A 21,707-nucleotide genomic window follows, 5' to 3' on the forward strand; every position below is an offset into this window, starting at 1 on the left:
GGACGTCATTAGGCTAATTTAAAGGGGAACGAAAGGTTTCCATGCACTAATCCCAGGAGCCACAAAAAATCGATACTAAAGCCATGATGCTTAATGTTTTTTCCATGAATTATTAAGCAGAAGTACTACACGACGCAAATATTAATGGCACGCTCATTTACAGGTACTACATTTCCCATAAAGACCCAGAAGGTTTCCAGACGCGTGGGCGGCAAACACTTTCGTTCAGAGCCAGTTAAGCCTCTTTTTCCATTATCTTGTGATAGCGTTGACTGTCTGTAGGCCTAGTGTTTGTGTAATAAAGCTATGGCATGGTAAATAAGACTTCATGTTATTATAGCCAGTGTTATTCTTATGACTTGGATAAGGACCAGAACCCTTATTCAAATAAATATGGCTAGTCTATTAGTCCTACAGTACTTGGTTAGTATGCACCACTTTATCTTAAAACAAAGATCATCAGTCAAATGGTTTTTGAGTTGAAGAGCCTCCATGGCACCTGAACTTCCCACCTCTGTCGCTATGTGGCGCTACATTACTCAGGAAACGTTAGCTGGCTTGCAGTCGTGGCGGTAGACTAAACAGGGTCCTCCGTCTGCACAGTACAACTACTAGATATCTAGCTATTGTCTGTTTATTTTTGATTTGGTTTGGTTTGTTTATTTTGATAAATATGTCTACCACGACCGGCGGCGGAGAGTTCGGTAACCCCCTGCGGAAATTCAAGCTCGTGTTCCTGGGCGAGCAGAGCGGTAAGAGGCCGCTGATGTAGCGCGGAGCATGCCAGCTAACGGCTGCTGTTTACAGACGGGTATATAAGGAGATATATATATATATATATATAAGGCCTAACTGTGAGAAAACATGCAGCAGGTAGAATGGGCGATAATAATAATGTAATAATGCGTTACCAGAGGATGCAGCTAAGAGAACAGCTAACCTGGCAGCCTAGCCTAGCTGACTGAGTTAGCTTCCACCCCGTCCACATAACCGAGGAGCTCGCTGACTCGTGTGATGGGGAACTTCCGTTGTCATTATTTGAAGTAATCTGCGATAAATTCATACATGTAGGAATATAAGACGCGTTATTTACGCTGACTGATCACGCGAAATGTAACTGCTGTTAGCTTACCAAGCGTTAGCTAGTTAGCTCTATCTGTAGCGTACCTAACGCTAGCTAGCCAGCTAGCCACATTACCAAACAACGCTATTAGACAGCACTGGCTTAGGTATTTTGTATTATATTTGCCAGAGTTGTGCCATATACATTATATTTAAACATATTAAGAGAAACGTTTGAGTATGTCGTGAATGAATCGCTTGGTGGTGTATTTGTTCATGTGTAGGCCACAGGTTGCTAAGATAGCGAGCAGAGCTCAGTTCTCTGCGACATCATCTTAGATGGCTACCACGTAGACAGGCCGGCTGTCAGCGACATCATTGAGTGGCCTTTTACTTCTTTTCAATAAGAAAATTGTACCGTATCTACAAGCATTGTCCTGTCTATGCAGGATTCGGCGACACTTCACACGTATCTTTAAAAAAAAGATTCCTTATCTTAAGTCGTTGGTGTGAGTTACACCACCAATGTTGCCAGCTCAGCGAGCCTAGATGTGGTAAAAGCACGGTTGCTGCTAAAACCATAGTTGTGGTAAAACCATCATTTAGGCGTGGACGTTTCTCTAACTCCGACTAAAGTATGTCCCCCGTTTTTTGCAGTTGGGAAGACGTCTCTTATCACCAGATTTATGTACGACAGCTTTGATAACACCTACCAGGTATTACTGAGCAAACCCCATGTCTTAAGATCTTCTGGACGTCCAATCCAATGAATCTTAATGTATTTAAAATCCACTCAGTCTTAATTTATTGATTTAATATCCAATGAAGTTAGATTTTGTATTTTGTTTTAGGAGAACTTTTATGTATGATAAAGTAACAGATAACTTAAATATTAATGCTTGTGTAACACAATGTGTGTTTTTTTTAACCTTAGGCAACAATCGGTATAGACTTTCTATCAAAAACCATGTATTTGGAAGATCGTACGGTAAGCAGTATTTACCATGGATAACTGCAGATCTTTACAGGAGTCAATAATACTAATCTTTGCAGATCTTTTATTTTCTTTCATGATGCAGAAGTTTATTTTGCATCCGTTATTGGGCTTAAAACAAAAAAAGAATAAAAGCGACCCGTGCTGACTTAAGTGTTCACTATTTTCCAGAGGCTCTTCACCCTGTTGTCTGTTAATGTTCCTGTAAATAGCATGTTACATTTTGACTTATTTCATATCCATCCAGCATATTCTGCACCGCAGTGGAACAGGAGCATTCCAGTTTTCGTTTGCGTATTACCTTGTGCATGCCTGCCCCTCGTCAATCATCATTTTAGTTTTCTTCATTTTTGGTTGGGTTGTGTCTCTTTCCTCCCTCACCTCACTCATGGCTGTTTTGCTGAACGGGGCCCCCTGGTGGCCTGCTCCCTGTGAATGGTGATAGATTCGGCTGCAGCTGTGGGACACGGCGGGGCAGGAGCGCTTCCGTAGCCTCATCCCCAGCTACATCCGCGACTCTGCAGCTGCTGTGGTGGTGTATGACATAGCAAGTAGGTAGCAGCTGCTGCCGCGGTGCGCCGTTGTCGTGTCCACAGCACGTGGTGCAGTGCGTTGGGGAGCTGCTGGCATGAATGGCACTCGCGGCTTCATAAGTATGTTGGATAACATGGTATTTTTCCCGTAGATGGTGGGAAGAGTACTTAGTAACCCCTGTCCCGTGAATGCAACTTATAAGGGGCCTGGTATTTGCAGCTTTGATTGAGATCTGCTGTACTCAAGAGAGCAGCTACAGAAAATGAGCATCTAGATTATAGAAGAGAAAAAAAAAACTGGCTGTGTCGTTCCATGACGGTGCAAAGCGTGAACATCCCGCTGAGCAGAGAACTCCCAGAGTGTCCAGCATTACTTTAGCACAGAGTGCCATTCCTAAAGCATCTTGTGAGGAACAGCAGTGAGGAAATGCACCACTCAAATCTTGTCTGCATGGAATGATGCCTTCTAACATCTCGAAAATTCTCTGGCTAATTCTCAGATCTGTGCATTGCCTCTGCTGGGTGATGAAATAAATGTTAAGGTGCATTTCTCAATAGCCTTTTTTTTTTTTTTTTTTTACCCAGCTCTCTTGCATTCTGTTCTGTTCTGCTCTGTTGTATCTTCATTCTTGTCTGTTTCTTCCCCTCCCCTGCCCCTTTCTCTCTCTATCGGCCGTGTGTTTTGCATGCTGGTGACTGTGCCCTCAGGTTCGGCTGCAGCTGTGGGACACGGCGGGGCAGGAGCGCTTCCGTAGCCTCATCCCCAGCTACATCCGCGACTCCACTATCGCTGTGGTGGTCTATGACATCACCAGTGAGTCACAGCGACACACGGGGTCAGGTAGCATAGTGCAGCGGGTGCTGTGTGTCTCCAGGGGACAGGTAGCATAGTCCAGCAGGTGCTGTGTGTCTCCAGGGGACAGGTAGCATAGTCCAGCAGGTGCTTTCAGGTTCACGCCTACTCAGCTGTCATTGGAAATTTTATTTATTTTCTTTCATCTTGCCAATCAATGTCTCCTGTAAAGGAAAGCTCGGGATTCAATAATGAAACACGCTTTCAAAAATCTTCACTTTTTGACTGCTTTAGATGCACAACAGCATGTTTAAATTCTCAGCTCATTGCTGCCCTGAAACAATTCTAGTTTCAACTAAACAGCCCTTCATTGTATGTTCAACTTTAAACTAACAGTCTACATGCTTAATTTCCTCTAAGAGCTTGCTTTTGATGTGAAGCGAGTGTGATCACTTGTAATGAATGAAGTCTGAAATAAATGAAGTTTGTCTATGTTGACATCATGTTTCTCCCCTTCAGATCTCAACTCCTTCCAGCAAACTTCAAAATGGATAGATGACGTAAGAACGGAGAGAGGAAGTGATGTCATTATTATGCTGGTTGGCAACAAAACAGACTTGGCTGACAAAAGGTATAGTAGTAACGAAAATGGGCCGTTAAAGTTGACAGATATTTGTACTGTTCATACTTGGGCCTGTTCAGTAGTGTGAACATGCTCGCCCAGCCTCCAGGTACTAAAGTGTTTTTCCTCCTCAAGCTGTATACTACATGCCTTCAGCATCCCACTTTGTTTTAGTTTTTCTTTTTGATCCTTATGATTTCGGTGCAGTCTCTTGTCATCACCAAGTTTGAAATTATGTTGTTAATCCTTTTTTTTGGTAAATCATATTATTGATCAATCTTATTATTTCCATGGTAGTTATTTTAGTTATTTTGATTTCCTACTATCACTGCTGTCTTTTCATCTTCATTATGATTTGAACCATTTCCAAACCCTTCCTTTCCGCTGGACTGTGGCAGGCAAGTTTCAGTAGAAGCTGCAGAGAGAAAAGCTCGGGATCTCAATGTGATGTACATAGAGACCAGCGCCAAGGCTGGTTATAACGTCAAGCAGGTAGGTCCCGTGTCATAGGTGTGTAGATCGAACTAAGGAGGAGACTGTGTCCATTTCGCCCTTCCCTTGAGATAGTAGATGTTGTAATTGGCCACAGATCTTGACTGTTGTTCTGTGTGAATGATCTGTCACTGGTGTTTTGTCATTGATGCTGGGCAACTTGAGATGTTCAGTCATTTTTCACCAGGGCTGCTGTTACTTCTTCTCAGCTTTTGAAAGCATATCGGGGGGGAAAAAAAACAAAACCCAACTAATCTTTTCCCTTTCCCCCGTACTAATCTGAAGTTGAGTTTCTCCATTTTCTCTTTTCCTCTCTCTCTCTCTCTCTCTCTCTCTCTCTCTCTCTCTCTCTCTCTCTCCCTTTCCTGTTCTTGTCGCTGTTTGATTCCCCACCACCCCGTGTCTGTCTGTGTTCCTCCCTTCCTTGCTCGGACCTGAGCAGACAGATCACTACGGAGGAGGGCGAGCAGAGAGCTAAGGAGCTGAATGTCATGTTCATTGAAACCAGTGCAAAGACTGGCTACAATGTCAAACAGGTATCAACCCAGTGAAACCAGGACAGCTCAGCCCCACCTGCCCCTCATCAGCCAGCATTTGTCAGCTCTCGCTCTCTCTCTCTCTCTCGCTCTCTCTCTCTCTCTCGCTCTCTCTCCCTCCCTCTCTCTCTCTCCCTCCCTCTCTCTCTCTCTCCCTCCCTCTCTCTCTCTCTCTCTTTCTCGCCATCGCATTTGTTCTGCCATCTGTTTCGGCCTCGCCCATATTTGACATTCTCTCCATGTTTCACAAGGACAGCGTTCTTCTGCTAGCGTTCTTTATCTGTTGCACGGGTTTTTCTTGCATTTCGAGTTGGTCACTTGTAGTGCTTCCCGCGCCCTGTGCCGCGGGTGCCCTCCTGCCTTTTACCCGGGCAGACCAACAGCTAGATTTTTCGTGCTGAGTTGAATAAGAACATCTTGGCGTGATGCGTCTAACGTTCTCTTTGTAACCAGAATATTCAGAGTTCATACGTTGTTTTAAACCTTTAGCGTCATTTGTTGTCATAAAATTAAATGTCTACCCCCAAAGTCAGAGAAGTCAGAGAAATCACAGTTCCCAGTGCCGCACAGAAGCAGTTTTACTTTAGTTTTACTCGAGTGTGCTTTTAGCTTGTGTGTCAGAATTTGGCCTCGTGTGAATTAATTTTACTTTTCCTATAGCTGTTTCGACGTGTTGCAGCAGCCTTGCCTGGGATGGATAACACACCAGAGAAAAGCAAAGAGGACAGTATCCTTTAAGAGGCAAACTGGTGCGGTTCTGTTGCGAGTGTTGGCACGCTGTACGCAAACGTCTATATCACCTGTGTTCGCACACAGTAACGTGCATATTTTTTGTACTCCTAGATTACCTAGAGTATTGATGTCACCTGTTTATTACGTAAGAATCATGGCACATGGCACTGATCATTTCATCAGGGTTGATCATATCTGATGAAGCACCCTTGTTCCGTTGTTCCTATATTTGATTAGTATATCGTCTGCCAGATTTAGTTATCCCCCTTTAGAGGTTGTACTTCACTGTGAGTGTGAGGTGGCTGTCCTTAACACGACTCTCAGTGATTGACATCAAACTGGAAAAGCCACCAGAACTGCCTGTGACTGAGAGCAGCTGCTCCTGCTAGTAGCCACCAGACCAGCCCTGCCTCCTTCCCCTTATCCCACCTCCTCCCCAACAGCAGCTTGTCTTTCAGTGGCCACTTGCTTCAGCCTGTGGCCCTGAGTCACCACTCGGAGAACCTTTAATTTCCCCTTGACTCAGTGACTTTTTCGGAGTAAACGTGTGGATGTGCTATTACTCTGTATTAAAACAGATTATCAAAAAATATATATGTTAAAGGGAAAAAAGTTAACAAATCACAGCATAAGTGCTCATTGGATTCTCACCTATTCTGACTGCATGGCATTATATAAAATTGCAGACTGACACAGCTTGATTGCGTGTTGGGTTTTTGACTTCTTAACGTTGTGAGATTTTGTTTTGTTCAGCTCATGTTGGACCAATTTCCCCAGGCTTTAATGTCTTCTTTAATTTCATGAGTGATGAGAGGAACCGGAAAACACTGATTACTAATCAGAGTTTTTACATTGTCAGTTTTTGCTAGATGTGTCTTCTGGGCAGCAGCTCTTCACAAGAAAGCAGAAGAGCTGAGTCTGATCCAGGCATTGAGAAAATGGGGCATCGTCTAGCGCTATGTTCTTGTGAAGTTAATTATGATCTCAACACACAGTTACACATAATTGGATTCTGTCAGATTTGTTGTTGGGGACTAGTACAGTTTTGTTTTTTTGTTTTTTTCCCTTTTTTTCTTTTGTTAAAGTTTATTCTTTTGATCTTTTAGGTCTTTCGCCAAAGACGACAAAGTTTGAATGAGGCGATTTTTAGACAAACCTCAGCATTCTGGTCAGACTCATGCCTCTTTTTAAACATGCAAGGCATTAGGGGGACTGCATAGATCTCGAGTGTACTTACCTGGGAAAAAACTGAAACGCTGTCAATATACATTCTCAAAAAAAAGTTATTCTATATACTTGGTTTCATTAAACCTGAAACGTACTGTGTACCAGCCATAAACTGTTATTGAGATTTAAACGTAATAGTAAAACTACATATGTACTAATAAACAAGTCTCCCTAAAATAACAAGGAAACACTGGTAATTTACAGTAGAGGCCATATCGAAGTTCATCAGCTGCGTTTGGTGTCTGTACTCACCGTCTCAGTTTTTTTGGCCTTGTGTTTGGTATACTGTTGTAGGACAGCATGCTATGTAAGGATGCTTTAAACAAAATAAAACTGCTTGTTTCATCCAGTCGTAGTGCACCAGACCAAGCCACACATCTGTGGAGTGGCCTGCTGATTACCCTGGAGCTACAGAGGGGTTTCCTTATACGCAGCTATTGCTTAGTGTAGAGAAATGTCTTGAGGAATTTAACCTGTGTTGCTATTGCTTTTTTTTTTTATGACTGTTTGGTTTGTGTTAATTTATTTATCTCACTAGAAACAAAATGTCGTATGCTTGGCCTGAATGGCAGTTATTAACACTTTGGAAACAAGCAGTTGATTTATGGTTTGTGATTATGCTTGACTACTGTATCACAGAGACCTGGTTTTGTAATTTTCTCATCACTATGGTCACACTACATATGACCTTTCCCTACCAACTGTATGCTCTGTGTGTAGTTGTAATCTAGCCTGAGTGAACCTATAGCTGCTCGGGGCATCACATGCTCAAATACACACTCACACTGTCTCACACACGCACACACTCACACTCAAAAACACTTGTTTTTGGCTGTACACTTTCTGTTACCAACTATACACGTACCTATCGGCTAGCTTGTTTTAAAATATTAGCATTTGGTATTATTTGGATATGTAAGTTTTTCATTACAAGATCCAACTCTTCTGAACAGCTCTACCCTTTGTCACTGACTGAGTCTTCAGTTGTGTGCTATTCTGAAGTGTTTGTCTGTTTGAAATATGCTGTCTACTAGTGTTTAGCAAAGTTTGTGGAAAAATTTACTATTATCTGCTGTAAAAAACAGAAGGTTAAAGAAACACTGAAGTGTATCACATGAAATAAAGATATTTCACCAAACATTTATTGACCTGGCCTGATCGATGGTACAAATTACATCCTTTTTGAAGTTTAAGTCTTCTTTCTCTGTGAGAAATGACATGATGATAACGACGGTAAAAAAAAAAAAAAAAGGAACATTTTGGATAAGATCTATTTATTTAGGTATTTCATGCCTGAGGTCTACAATATTGGTTTATTGTCCAAAGTATATAATTTTGTTCGTTGGAAATAGACTCGTAAATGTCCCTTTTCTTCTGGTCTGGAATAGTGCTTCACCTCAGACTGGCGGGACTGGGGTGAGCAGTGAGGCCGTCAGTCGGTGCCTTGGGCAGTGGGTGAACGTTAGGATGAATTCACGGGGTTTTAGGCACCCGAACCAGCTGAAATACGCAAGTATTTACTATCATTAACACATCGACATCCAAGGCGTTCGACACACTTACAATCCGAAAGAAGTGGGAATGTTACGGTTGTTTTCCAAAATAACGTGAGGCGGCTCTGTAGGACCCTCAGGTAAGGGACACGTAGGCGTGCTCTGTGCGCACTGCACCTGGCGCACCTGCACTTCCGGAGGCGATAGGGAAAGAATTGGAGCAAAAATCCAGTCAAACTTGAAATGTTGAAACGGGATTAAGAGTGCGCCTCTCTGTCAGACCGCAGTACGAATCTCGTCGTAGAACTGGACACACACTGCTGCTGAAAGTCGCATTTCTTTCTCTTGTAGTGAATTTAACTTTAGGACGCGCCAAGGACTACTGTCTGGTATTGGATATTTTTGCCTATCCTTAGTTATGTCTCTGACTTCACGAATTATTCCCGACGAGTCAGTTTTTTCTGACTTTAAAAGGCAGTGTATGTCGACCGACAACTGGCAAAATAAATACAGTAAGACCGGTATGGAGGTGTGGGTAGAAGTGCCGCCCTTATCGTGCACGCAGGGGCACAAAAGCAGCGTCTCTAAGGTGCACAAAATAAAGGTGAGTGGCGCGTTCACGTTTTAGGTTACAGTCATTTTAGTGCGCTTCAATGTCACGCCACTGGTATCTGCCAAAAGAAGTGCCTTAACATAACTTTATAGTACAACATTGTTAGATAATGAAGGACAAAAGCCCCCCAAAACCTTTAGATCTCTAACTGCAGATGAATTGTTTTATTATGTTTGCATTAATCTGACGTGTCCTATTCTGCACTGTTCTGACTGGATATCCATTAGAAAAAATCACACAGTGTGTATCTTCCACACAGTGTAGAATCACCATAAATGATGTCTCAGCTGCCACAATGTATGATGTGCTTCATGATAACAAGTACCGGAAAACATGGGACCCCGCTATGCTGGAGAGTTTTGAAATAGCGCGCCTTGGCCCCAATGTTGACGTGGGCTATTACTCATGTGAGTACTCCCCTCACCAGTACATCACTCCAGCAGTCCCACATGCTTCCTTTAATCCATGCGCTTTCTGCCAAAGTCCTTAGGCATACGTGGTTTACTTGCTTTCATTATATGATGAACACTGATGGTCCAGTGCTGTTTCCCTATCTGCGGTCCTAAAGTGCCAGGAACAGATTAATAGTGTGTTTATGCCACCATGAGGGTTAGTCCTCCATTCAGCCTGAGCCCATAGCTGAGCTAACAAAGCAGTGACAGAGGAAAACTTTAAGTCCACACTCTTAAAGGGTTTAATTGTTTTTACTCTGTATCCGTAGGGTTGTGTCCTAAGCCGCTGAAAAACAGAGACGTGGTTACCCTACGTTCTTGGGAGGCATCTGAAGATGAATACGTCATTGTTAACTACTCTGTCAAGCATCCAGTATGTCAGAATCCAGTATCTTTGCAATTTAATTGTTAGTTTTGTGCAACAGCATACTCTAATATAAGCATCTTATTGGGGTAAACCATGTTAGCTAGTTTTTCTATTTGTGTCGTGAGACTTAACTGAATGTTTTGAAGTGTTGTAAGTATGTTAATGTGTCTGATGGAAGTTTGTGTTTCTTACAGAAATACCCTCCACGTAAAGGTCTTGTAAGAGCAGTCTCCATTCTGACGGGTTATTTGGTGAAACCAACAGGACCAAACAGTTGTCTTTTCACATACCTCTCACAAGCTGATCCTAGAGGTAAAATATCTCAGTTGGACTCCAGTATTCTCATGCTTTTGCTAGCAACATGGTGACTGAGTTGAAGATGACTGAGTATTGAGTATGTGTCTCATCAATCTTCTCATCAATTAGGCTCTCTTCCCAAGTGGGCAGTCAACGCAGGATCTCAGATCCTGGCTCCCAAAGTAAGTGAATTGTTTAAGTTCCTTTTAGGTATTTGGTGTAGATTGACCAGTGAAGCTTGAGGTCTGATGTGGAGTTCTGGTTTGACGGTCAAATAACCTAGTATTGATTCTTATTCTACAGATGTTGTGTTTAATGGGGTCGTATTTGTTACCAAGGAACACTGAGGAAATCAGGCGTTAGTGTTTTGAGTTCTCTGTCGAGTTTGGCTCATGAAACATTTTATATTTGACCTCTAATAATAAAAGAATCTGTACCTAATCAATATAGCTATAGCAGCTTTGCATTTTAGTTTGTCAAAAGCATCTGGTGCGGTAACCTAAAACATTTTGGAAGCAGAACAATGTGAAAGCTTTCCCATTTTCTGAAGGCTGGTCCAGGGCTGTTTCTCCAAGGGTTTGCTCATTCACGCTGAGCAGCACAGTTTTAAGGACAGCAGGCCAAATTCCTAATTCCTATTTAACGTGGCGCTCATTCATAGTTATCCCGCATGTTTGCGGGCGTGTTTGCTTGGTATGTGCTACTGCATTTATTCTCGTTTTGCATATAATATTGGCTATCATAATAGAATAATCCAGTAGAAATACTGAAAAACCTCAACTCATCGCAATCATGCAATTACTGTCTTTGGTGGAGGCTACAAATGCGATAGGTGTTTTATGAAACTGGCAGTTTTCAGCATAGCACAGTCATCTTTCTTTTGGCGTGGGGCTTTATTATGTATAGCCCGTAGTTACATGTCGACTTTGATAGGATTTCTTTGGCATAAGTAAATTTAACACAGCGGTAAGTTGATACCGGTGCGCTAATTATCACCACGGTAACTTCCTAGGAATATGAATTTAATACCGGGTTGTTCTGAACGCTGATCAGTTGTATCCTCATAAATTCTTCAAATTTTTTTTCCCAGTGTGGTTTTAAATAGATCATGTAGAACTGGCTCATCTAGTTTCATACGATAAGAGGATCACTTCTGCTATTTAAATCTAGTCAGGCCAACGTGTATGGCCTGAAGGCAGTAACCTCATAAACATTCATGATATTCAAGTTTTCAACACTCACAGTGAGTTGTATGTTCAAGGCTGTGGGAACCACCAGCTGATAAGTGTGACTAAACCACACCGACACTCTTATAGTTCTCGTGTGTGTCCGCATAGATATCTGACTCAGAAAGTGCATGACATTTAAGGAAAAAAGTATGTAAGGTGAGTCAGTTCCAGTCTGGTGAAGCAGCATTCCATTGCCATAGGAACAATGAGGGCTTATTTGTCATATGCGTCAAAGGTCGTACCACGTAAGTTGCTTCCCTTCTCGGCAGGTTATGAGAAGCGTGTACAAGGCAGGTCAGAACTATTTGGCATGGAAGGCCCAGCACTCCCCAGAATACAAACCCTGGCTCTACCCCATCCAAAGTCAGCTTCCCATGATGGACCCAGCAGAGCTGGCGATCCAGCGCGGAGACTCACTGGAGAATGTGGACGAAAGCTCGGCCCAGCAGGTACAGGACCTCGAGGACAGTAGCTGAGGAATAACGGCAGGAGAACAAAAGAGAAACGGATGCTTGCCTTCTCATTTAGGCACTACTCCAGCCATGCAGTCTGTGCTGCTAATGTCTTCATCTCCTGTTGCTCTAACAGAGGTGTTGTGCCACAGACCACAGTGGCTAATTACAGAAGTGTCTCATATGTTTACAACTTTCTGTTTATAATCGTAAACCCAGAATTGCATCTGAGAATTTTCTTATAAGCATGCACAATTAATTTATTTACTTTCCACTTGGAGTTTAAAAAAGTGGCCAACATTGCCAAACCTTATGATTGTAAATCCTTTCAAGCTCCAAATGGAAAAAAAAACCCTGTTATTGTTGCCTCTGTACTTTAACTGATTAATTATAACCAGTAAATGAAGGTGAATTACCTTTCTTTAATGTAAAAGAAAAAAAAGCATTCCTTAGCTTTTACTTCTTTCCTAGACGAAAAGCACACGGTTGATGTAAAACTGCAGTCATCGTTATGTTTCATACATGTGTGTTTGCACACCACTCACAGGGTGTGTTTATGGGCGTGTGTGTAAATGATTTGATTTTAGGTAGATGACTAAGAGAATGAAGTGTTCAATTATTGTATGTATCAGAACAGGACTGTCAGTTTGCACTGGGCTACCTCAGATTTATTTATGAAGTATAGCTACAATTGTCTTGAACAGACAGGGGCTGGCTTGCAAAGTCAAGCAACCTTTATTAATTATTTTTTCAAGCTCCTATATTGTGCAAGTTCAGCCCAGGGGTTCACAGTTCCAGTCTGATGCAAACCATGCAAACCATGTTTTGCATTTTCCTCCTCCAACACACCCGAGTCCCTCCAGGCCACGTAACTACGGAGCTGTGTAAATCAGGAGGCTAAGAGCGCTGATTTAAACCAAATAAAAGGGACTGAGGAGAAAAGCTTGCTATCTAACGCTTGCTAATACAAATGTCCCGTGACGTCCCTCCGTACTGCTGTTTTCTCCGAGTTGACTGTCTTCCCATATAACAACTGCTCTGGAAAGAAAATGGGCTAGAACAGTTGACAAACATTTATATATAAAATAAATGGAATATATTTCATATACTGGAATATATTAACCTTTTATAACCTTTAACCTTTAATTCTTTATGGACATGATGAAGTGTTTGTTTATTTACTGTGGAATAAGTCTATTTTAAAAATGTTTTCTGTGTAATATCCCAGACTTCTCATTAATTTTCCTATTGTGCCATTTTAGTAATAAAAATGGAAATCACCACAAGTGTATCATTTTTATTTATTAAAAGGTGCTATTCAAGAGTCACCACAAGTAAAAAAAAAACATCAACTGTTCTCTTTCACCAGAGAGTATTAAGTTAGTTCCTCAAACCAATATTCTCCGAAGGCTTCCCTAACTGTGGAGAAACCACAAAATCACAGATGTTACCACGGTTGTTCTCATTTTCAGAATTCCTACTAAGTAGGAGTATTTTTCTATTTCTATCAAGTTAATGATCGGTATAACTTTCAGCAGCAAATACATCAGTTAGGGCATCCAGTTGCAAAAACTATGAAGGTAAAACAAAATACTTTGTTCTTGTTTTCATCATCAAAAGACACATCAAGACAGTGGTGGTGAGAATAAAGATTGTGATCCCTACCAGCACCCATCATGCTAATCTAAGGACGATCGGTAGTCCTTCTTCATCTCCAAACTCCAATTACGTTAAACAATTCTGCCGTTATATTAGTTAATAAATAATCAATCAGGTTTACATTACAAATCAATACTATAGGTCATACAATAGTATGATAATATTCATACTACAGTCCCTTAAAAAGGTACTAAACATGGACACCTGCCTGAAGGCGATACCATCTCTCCCTTAACAGCATTCTCTTCTAGTCAACAGCGCAAGTTTCTTTTGTTTTAGCTTTTAAAACCTTTTTAAAAGGCCTCAAGTCAATGTGTTACCTGCCTGAGGCTACAACACAAATGGAATAATGGCATTATGTTTGTACTGAGAGATGTGCAGTCTTATGACTACACTCCTAAACGTTAGACAGGTGTTTTGCAGGGGCACCGATCATTTCCATGTCTGACAACATATGAATACAGCAGTGGTCAAAGAGAGCAGTCGGGACGAAGAGAGAGCGTTACACGCTAGAACGGGACCTCAGCGCCTTACTGCCTCATTCATTCACTCTTCGGCGGACGACTGCCACCTAGTGGACTGTCCTCTCCTTCTGTCTTTGGTAATCTAACAAGTGAGATTGAGAACGCTGAATATTGTATATTGTCAGTGGATTGATTTCACAGATTAGACACTAGATCAGGTACTAGCATTACAAAAATGAGCGACAGAACTCACTGTATGGGAAGTAGCGCACCCTCATCAAAATCTCCCTGGCGGTCTTCAGAATTTCCACAGCCTAAAACAGACAGAGGGAGCTACAGTGTGGGTGTGAGGGAGAACGACAAAGCCCATATTAACTTTGGTTGCTTTTACTGGTCACTTACTTTTGAGTGCTCTATGTCCTGAAAGTCCACCTCGTTAACTGAGAGCACCTGATCTCCTTCCTGAAGTCCTGCTCGGTGGGCATCAGAATCTGGCACCACCTAATCCACCAAACAGGAGGAGGGAATCCTCTAAAACCAGCACCCAGTCTTATTTGTATAAGGCTCATCATTATAATTGATAAACAAATCAACAAATTGAAGTGCATTTAAGCATGAACCTCAAACAACAACAACAACATCAACAACAAAAACAACTAAATCTGAAAGGAAGAGAGAAAACAGAAGACCTGAATGCAACTAGAAGAGCCGAGGTCAGACAGTAAACACAATGTGAAGGAGAAACTGAGCTGGTAATACAGGAATGCCTAGAGGGGGATGACCTGGGCAGGAAACAGAAACCAGTTCTACAGCGTCACAAACCCGTTTCTCTCGCAGTCTGAATCTGCTCTTTTCAAGAGTTACACAGCAGGATTTTAGTGCGAGGTTGTCTGCACTAGAGTGACACCATGCTCAGTGAGAGAGTGGTCACCTCTGTGCTCCAACAAACCTCCAAAGGCTCCTGGTCTACACAGGCTGCAGCTCTGTGATTTTAGACCCATCACCCTCACATAAAGAAAACTCTCACAGTTAAGTGTTATCACTCCTGCAGCTTACCAAGGGCATCTAGGTGTTGAAGCTATGACACCCACTCTGCTGGACAAAGTTACATCAAAATTCAGACTGAGCCATGCTGTCCCCTTCCCATAAATCACACCTGAACGACAACAGTAGTTTGGTTGGCTCCAGCACGACTGTATGTGGAACACCTTCTCCTACTGCTCTGTCCTGAATACAGGAGTTCCTCAAGGTTTGCACGATCCATCCTGTTGTTCTCCATAAACTCTAATGAAGTTCAGTATTGGCCCAGTGACACGCCAGCAGGTTGCAAGCTAATACACACTAAAAATAAGTACAAAGTACAAAAAGGTGGAACATGCTCTCACTTCTAACACCTGCAAACTGTAAACAAAAAACTCACATTTCTGGAAAGTTTTCATTACAACTGATTATGTCAATAAGAAAACACGTCACTCTTATCAGTAAATTGAGCGTTCATATCAGTGCACTAATGGACAGGTCACCAAGTCTGACATTTAAAACTGTTTCAAAATACAGAAACCTTAGTCAAACAGAAACTACCACAGGCCATTAATCAGGTCAGCAAAACTTTAGTCTCTGATTAGATCTGCTCAATTCAAAGTGTAAAAGATCTACAGTCACCCCAACACAGATCCCTTTCACAGACCATTTAAGATGCTGACATCAATCTGCAGACTGAAAGACACTTTAATTGAAATGTATTGAGAAACAAAATATTCAGGTTCTGATTCTGGTCAGCTGGAAGAAGCTGGAAGAACTGAGCCATGTTTACCTTGGAAATAAATATCCCAAGCTGGGAAGCCTTTCCACCCCGGATATTGAAGCCAAGTTGAGCTCCGGGAGGTTTTTGTAGGACGATAGTGCGTGGCAGAAACTGAGTGAGTTCATTATTATAATCAGGGTGGTTTATCCTCTGTAGGTTAATGTGAGAAAAAAAACCCCCATAACATTAAATACTGATACGATATTGTAAATAGTTAAATTATTAAGTAACTGTGATACAACTGCAGGCATTTATTACATCCTGTGGAGGAACCCACGCGGGGGGATTTTCGTAGGAGGGCAGAAAAACCACAGGCAGCTGATAGTCATCATAGGGAATTTTCTGATCCATATTTCACCTGCTGAAACAGGTGTACATGAAAGAAATCATATACATCACACACACACACACACACACAAATATATATATATATATATATATATATATATATATATATATATATATATATATATATATATATATATGTATGTATGTATGTGTGTGTGTGTGTGTGTGTGTGTGTGTTATGTATAACACTACTAACTAGCTACTTCTACGACTGCTGCTATAATTGAGCCAAAGGAGAAAAGTCCCAAAATGACATCTTTAGTTAGTTGTTTAGCTACTGCAGAGTACAAGAGCACTTTAAGCAGACAGAGAGTTAGTTATCCTGACTGGGTACTTATGCTGTACAGCGTCTGTCGGTGCCTATACAAACACACTTAGCACCATACACCTCCTAGACTGCTAGCTAGCTAATACAAGCAGAAAAATACTAACCTGGGTTGCTCAAAAATGGATGTTGCAAGGACAAATGTTAAAGCTGGTATTTAAATGTAAAGTGGGTAATTTCTTCAATAACACCACTCACCGTACCCAGCCAGAAACCCTCCCCAGCGTCCACTTCTTCTTCTTCTTGGGGTCTTGGTTCGTACTCCTTCTTGTAAGCCTACTGCCACCTACTGGACTGGCGTGGAAACATCAGTACAAATCATCCCTGCGCTGGAGACGAGCCGGAACAGCGTGGAAACATGTGCTTATGAAGACCAGAGTCAAGGGCGCAGCGGAGATATCAGGCAGCAAGTGTAGCAAACCGCTAGGCACCACCTCTGCACCAATGTCCTCTTGCTGTGGTCCATTGCATGTACCTAGTTGTACATTCAATCCATTCGGCTTGTTTACTAATTTGTTCTAAAGCACTTCTTAACAAGCCACGTTGTCTTCCATACTGATGGCAGTTTCCTGTCTCCCTCCATTGATAACCTTGGAGTCGTAACCTTTGCACTTTCCTTTGGCTATTTTTGAGAATTCAGAACTTGCCCGTCCCTTTCTGCTGCTGACACGTTTATTTCTAGCCTTCTAGATTACAACTAGAACTCCCTTATAAATGCTCTCAGTTGGAGGTTTCTTCATTTGTCGACGTTCAAGTTTCTGACCAACAATATTTCCAAATGCTGCATTATCCCTGTGCTTCATAACCTGCACTGGCTCTCTATAAAGCAAACTCTATGTACTTCAAAGTCCTTAAAATTATTATTATTATTATTATTATTATTATTATTATTATTATTATTATTATTATTATTATTATTATCATTATTATTCCCTGGTAGTTTTATACATTTTAGTGCAGTCAGGCTCTTCTAACCCTTCAGAGAAAGGTAATAAATAAAGTCGAATTAAAAACATCAACCTATTCATATAACCTACTTGACATATACTTCGTTATTCTAAAAAAGACGCATGTCTGTCTGAGAGCTGAACTAAACAAAAATTGTTCATTAGTGTGGTTGCAAAGACTCAGTGCTGTGTAGAAGGGTCTGTAGCATTATTAGTTAAACACATAGATTGTGTGTGTGTGTGTGTGTGTGTGTATATATATATATATATATATATATATATATATATATATATATAGAGAGAGAGAGAGAGAGAGAGAGAGAGAGATAGTCTATGGTAAAACATCACTGTCTATGTGTTATCTTAGGCACCCTACTTTAAATGGTGACTACAACTGATACAGACATTGTGGTGTTTCTAATTGAAAAGTTTGTTTCAGTTCGTTTGCTGAATTTTTGTGAGATTTTCATTGAAGGATAACTTATCCTTCAATGAAAACCTCACAAAAATTCAGCAAGTTTTGCTAACTCCATCTATACATTTTAGCCACAAAGAAGAAGGTTATGTAAGTAAGTTAGTTTCTCCAACAACAGCTAGCTGGCAGCATACTCCACTTTGGTTTTGTCAACCCAAACAATAATTTAAGGTTCCACCTGATGCACTGATTTTTTATTTATCTATTGTAAGCTGTCTTTGAAAAGCACTATACAAAATTATTGTTGCTTGTCGTGTTTCTGAATATATTTGTGTTGTTTCAGTAATAAGTTCAAATATAAATTTATTAAACAGAATGCGTGTTCTAGTAGAGTATATTACAGTGTACTTCCTGGACATGCCAAAAGGGTGAAAGGAGAAGAATTTCCCTTGATGACTGGAACATTCCCAAAGGTTGCGTATGCTTCTACAACCAGTCAGACATGTTTTAATGCAGAAGATGAATGGGTTTACTCTGCCCTCCCCTTGCTAAACATTCATGGTGAATGTGAAAGAATAAAAATACTTTCTTCATTGGAACACTTTTTTCTAGGCTGGTGAGACATCTCCTTCTCTTGAGAACATTCCTTGACATCCTGCGTATTCATTTCTGGTACATGACACACCATAGGGACTTTATGCCCAGGTTGGAAATTGTGGTCAGAGAGAAATATAAATACATGTAACAGCTCCATGTCTACCTGTTGCACACCACACATAATGGATTTAGATCATGGATTTAGATATGTTCATTTATGATGCTATCTGCATTGTTAGAATGGTAGAATGAAGACGACCTTAAAACTGCTAAAAATAAAATCAATTATTTAGTTCCTTGTTCAAGAATAAAAATTTAAAAAGAAGAAAAGACAGAACACAGTGTACTAAGGTAAAATTATGATTATACTTTTTTTTTGGGTTTCCTCAGAAACATACAATGGCAGCTATGCTTACAATACTTACTATACTTACAATACTTACAATACATACTATACTATACTTACTATACATTCTATACTTATTATACTTACAATACTTTCTATACTTACTATACATACTATACTTGCAATTCGTACAATGCTTACTACATATACTATACATACTATACTTAGTATACTTACTATACTATGCTTACTATACATACTATACTTACAATACATACTATACTTACTATACTATACTTATTATGCATACTGCACTTGCTATACATACTATACTTACTATACATACTATATATACTATACCTGCTATACATACTGTACTTACAATACTTACTATACTATACTTACTATGCAGACTACACTTACTATACTTACTATACATACTATATTTACTATACTTAATATACATACTATACTTACAATACTTACTATACAAACTATACATACTGTACTTACAATATTTACTATACTATACTTACTATGCATACTACACTTACTATACATACTATACTTACAATACTTATTATACATATACACATACTTACTGTACTTACTATACTATACTTACTATACACACTATACATACTGTACTTACAATACTTACTATACTATACTTACTATACATACTATACATACTGTACTTACAATACTTAGTATACTTACTATACTATACTTACTATGCATACGTGTACTTACTATACCTACTATACATACTATACTTACAATACTTACTATACATACTATATGTACTATACTTACTATACATACTATGCTTACTATACTTACTATATATACTATACATACTACACATACTAAACTTACTATATTTACAGACTTGAGATTGTCAGTGCACCTAATGAACTCTTGCAGCTATGTGAATATCTGATTAATGATATGAAATTGGAAATGCTCCTATACAGTAATGAGCAGTTAAATGATTGAACCACAGGTGTTTGGCAATGAGGTGTCAGGAGACTCCACTGATCTTCAGATTTTCAGTGTTTATTTGCATGCATATCATATCTTTAGATGGTTTTTAGCAAGAAAAAAAGGTTCTATTCTATATACTATATACTATATATACTATATCTTTACTATATACTATATCTATACTATATCCATACTATATACTATATCTATACTACGTCTATACTATATCTATACTATTTACTATATCTATACTATATCTATACCATATACTATATCTATACTACATCTATGCTATATATATACCCTCTTGAGTCACACAGTGACATAATGACAGGGCTTTGTACTTCATCTAATTGTTAAGACTTATTTATTTATTGACAGCCAGTCAAACTCACGCTCTTTCCAGTAAATGTAGGTGATTTCTTGTGGTGATGTATTCACTTTATTCAGAGATAGGTAGTAATTTTACATATTTGATGTTTGTTTAAATGTTCTTTGCATATTTGGTCATTTGAATTGGACTGTAGTAAATATGTGGAAAATAGAAATGCAATTTGGAATTTGTATCACAATACCTTTGGGATCAGTATATTTGTAATTGAAACACTAAAATACTATTAAAAATAAAGGCATTTTTATCATAGCCTAATGATTCTAATGTTCTTTTTCTACCAACTTCCACCCTCAATCTTTAAAAGGTTACGCACAGATCACTTGCCCTGACATGATAAGGTGCTGTCTGTTGCCAGAACTGGTTGGGTCGTGTTTGAGAGTAAAACTTTAATGAACTGGGTTTTGAAGTCTGTGTGTTCAAACTGAAAATTAGGTGGGTGAAAGGCAGGAGATTTCTCCCTCAAGTAAACAACCCATTACTTCCTCCGCTCCTCCCTTTGGCTGGGAGCCAGGCGTCAGTTCAGCACTAGGCATTTGGCTGTCTGTGCTGTTAAGGCAAAACTGTAAAAAAGAAGTCTTTTCCTTTTATTTAATGCACTGTATATTTGAACAAGAGAAACCATTAAAAAACCCACACACGCTTCTATGCAATTCAAAGAACTTATTGCATCAAATGAAGAGTTACCATAAGTTAGTTGTGTAAGCATGGTTCCCTGATAACAGAAATGAGGTAGGTCACTATGGGAACACCTTGGGTGTGCACAGCTCTGACAAACCTGCGATGACAGCGCTCACTACGCTGACTGTCCAAAAAAGCTGTTTAACATTCATTCAGGGTACATGACACAATGGGGAATATGATATCTCTCTTCAGTCAAGTTTAGGGCTCATAAAGTGACCTGTTTCTCTGTTAGGTTTTGTTTGCAGAAGCATACAAAAGTCACCCGCAAGTTGCGATGAACAGGTTTAATATGGTAGTTCAAAGGATAATCCAAATTCAGAGTCAGAAACCAGGCAAAGATCGGTAACAGGTAGAGCAATACACCAAGCAAACAAAGACTAGAAACAGGCAAAGGTCTAAAAAGACAACAAGAGGTAACACCACACCATCACTAAAGAAGACAGGTAGGTATTTACAGACAGAGACAATGGGAATAAACTATATATATGTGTGTCACTAATCATCGGTGTTGGGAACGTACAGGAGGATTCTGGGGAACATAACTTGATGGAGGCAGGCTGGAAGCTGCAGGCATCCCTGGCACTATATGCCTAATGTCTATTGTAGGACCCGCAATTGCTGGGCTTGTCCCTGTGCCTGCATTTCCTTCTGGCTCTTGTTTTTAGCTGTGTTGCCATAACTAAATCTTCTGGAGTCCAACTTTGCACATTATGGTTCCTGAATTTACACACCCTCAAACCTGGACATGCCTAATATTCTATTCCCTCTTTCTGCTGATGTTACCGAGCCTCAACCTGTCTCAGGAGCCACATATCCTTGGCTCCTCCCACCACCCTCTGATGTCCC

At 40.2% G+C, this 21,707-nt stretch overlaps 3 protein-coding genes across 10 annotated transcripts; 2 read left to right on the plus strand and 1 right to left on the minus strand.

Moving 5' to 3' along the window:
• Positions 1-283: 283 nt before the first annotated feature.
• On the plus strand, positions 284-8,131 carry rab41 (RAB41, member RAS oncogene family). Of its 5 annotated transcripts, none has more exons than XR_003411177.2 (8): positions 284-752; positions 1,720-1,778; positions 1,997-2,050; positions 2,502-2,607; positions 3,902-4,013; positions 4,403-4,496; positions 4,939-5,032; positions 5,693-5,759. XR_003411177.2 is itself a non-coding variant. In XM_027018571.2 (8 exons), exons 1-8 carry the CDS (start codon positions 674-676, stop codon positions 6,151-6,153), a joined length of 636 nt encoding a protein of 211 aa, XP_026874372.1. In that variant the 5' UTR covers positions 291-673; the 3' UTR covers positions 6,154-8,131. The 5 variants fall into 5 exon arrangements, 4 of the variants coding, with proteins under 4 accessions (XP_026874372.1, XP_026874374.1, XP_026874371.1 ...); XM_027018571.2 differs by lacking the exon at positions 4,939-5,032 and adding an exon at positions 6,089-8,131 and having other exon boundaries at positions 291-752; XM_027018573.2 differs by lacking the exons at positions 2,502-2,607; positions 4,939-5,032 and adding exons at positions 3,298-3,403; positions 6,089-8,131 and having other exon boundaries at positions 296-752.
• A 624-nt stretch (positions 8,132-8,755) lies between these two features.
• On the plus strand, positions 8,756-12,215 carry stard14 (START domain containing 14). The gene is made up of 6 exons (XM_027018568.2): positions 8,756-9,088; positions 9,357-9,504; positions 9,819-9,922; positions 10,111-10,228; positions 10,343-10,395; positions 11,712-12,215. Exons 1-6 carry the CDS (start codon positions 8,903-8,905, stop codon positions 11,916-11,918), a joined length of 816 nt encoding a protein of 271 aa, XP_026874369.2. The 5' UTR covers positions 8,756-8,902; the 3' UTR covers positions 11,919-12,215.
• A 966-nt stretch (positions 12,216-13,181) lies between these two features.
• Positions 13,182-16,789, minus strand: pdzd11 (PDZ domain containing 11). 4 transcript variants are annotated; one of them, XM_027018538.2, is made up of 6 exons: positions 16,693-16,789; positions 16,080-16,182; positions 15,831-15,971; positions 14,420-14,518; positions 14,271-14,331; positions 13,182-14,159 (listed from the first exon to the last, which is right to left on the minus strand). In XM_027018538.2, exons 2-6 carry the CDS (start codon positions 16,170-16,172, stop codon positions 14,125-14,127), a joined length of 429 nt encoding a protein of 142 aa, XP_026874339.1. In that variant the 5' UTR covers positions 16,173-16,182; positions 16,693-16,789; the 3' UTR covers positions 13,182-14,124. The 4 variants fall into 4 exon arrangements, with proteins under 4 accessions (XP_026874339.1, XP_026874341.1, XP_026874340.1 ...); XM_027018540.2 differs by having other exon boundaries at positions 16,080-16,179; positions 16,693-16,785; XM_027018539.2 differs by having other exon boundaries at positions 16,080-16,179; positions 16,602-16,745.
• Positions 16,790-21,707: the final 4,918 nt, after the last annotated feature.

Source organism: Electrophorus electricus, chromosome 12 (genome assembly GCF_013358815.1).
Source record: "Electrophorus electricus isolate fEleEle1 chromosome 12, fEleEle1.pri, whole genome shotgun sequence".
Classification (NCBI taxonomy): Eukaryota; Metazoa; Chordata; class Actinopteri; order Gymnotiformes; family Gymnotidae; genus Electrophorus; species Electrophorus electricus.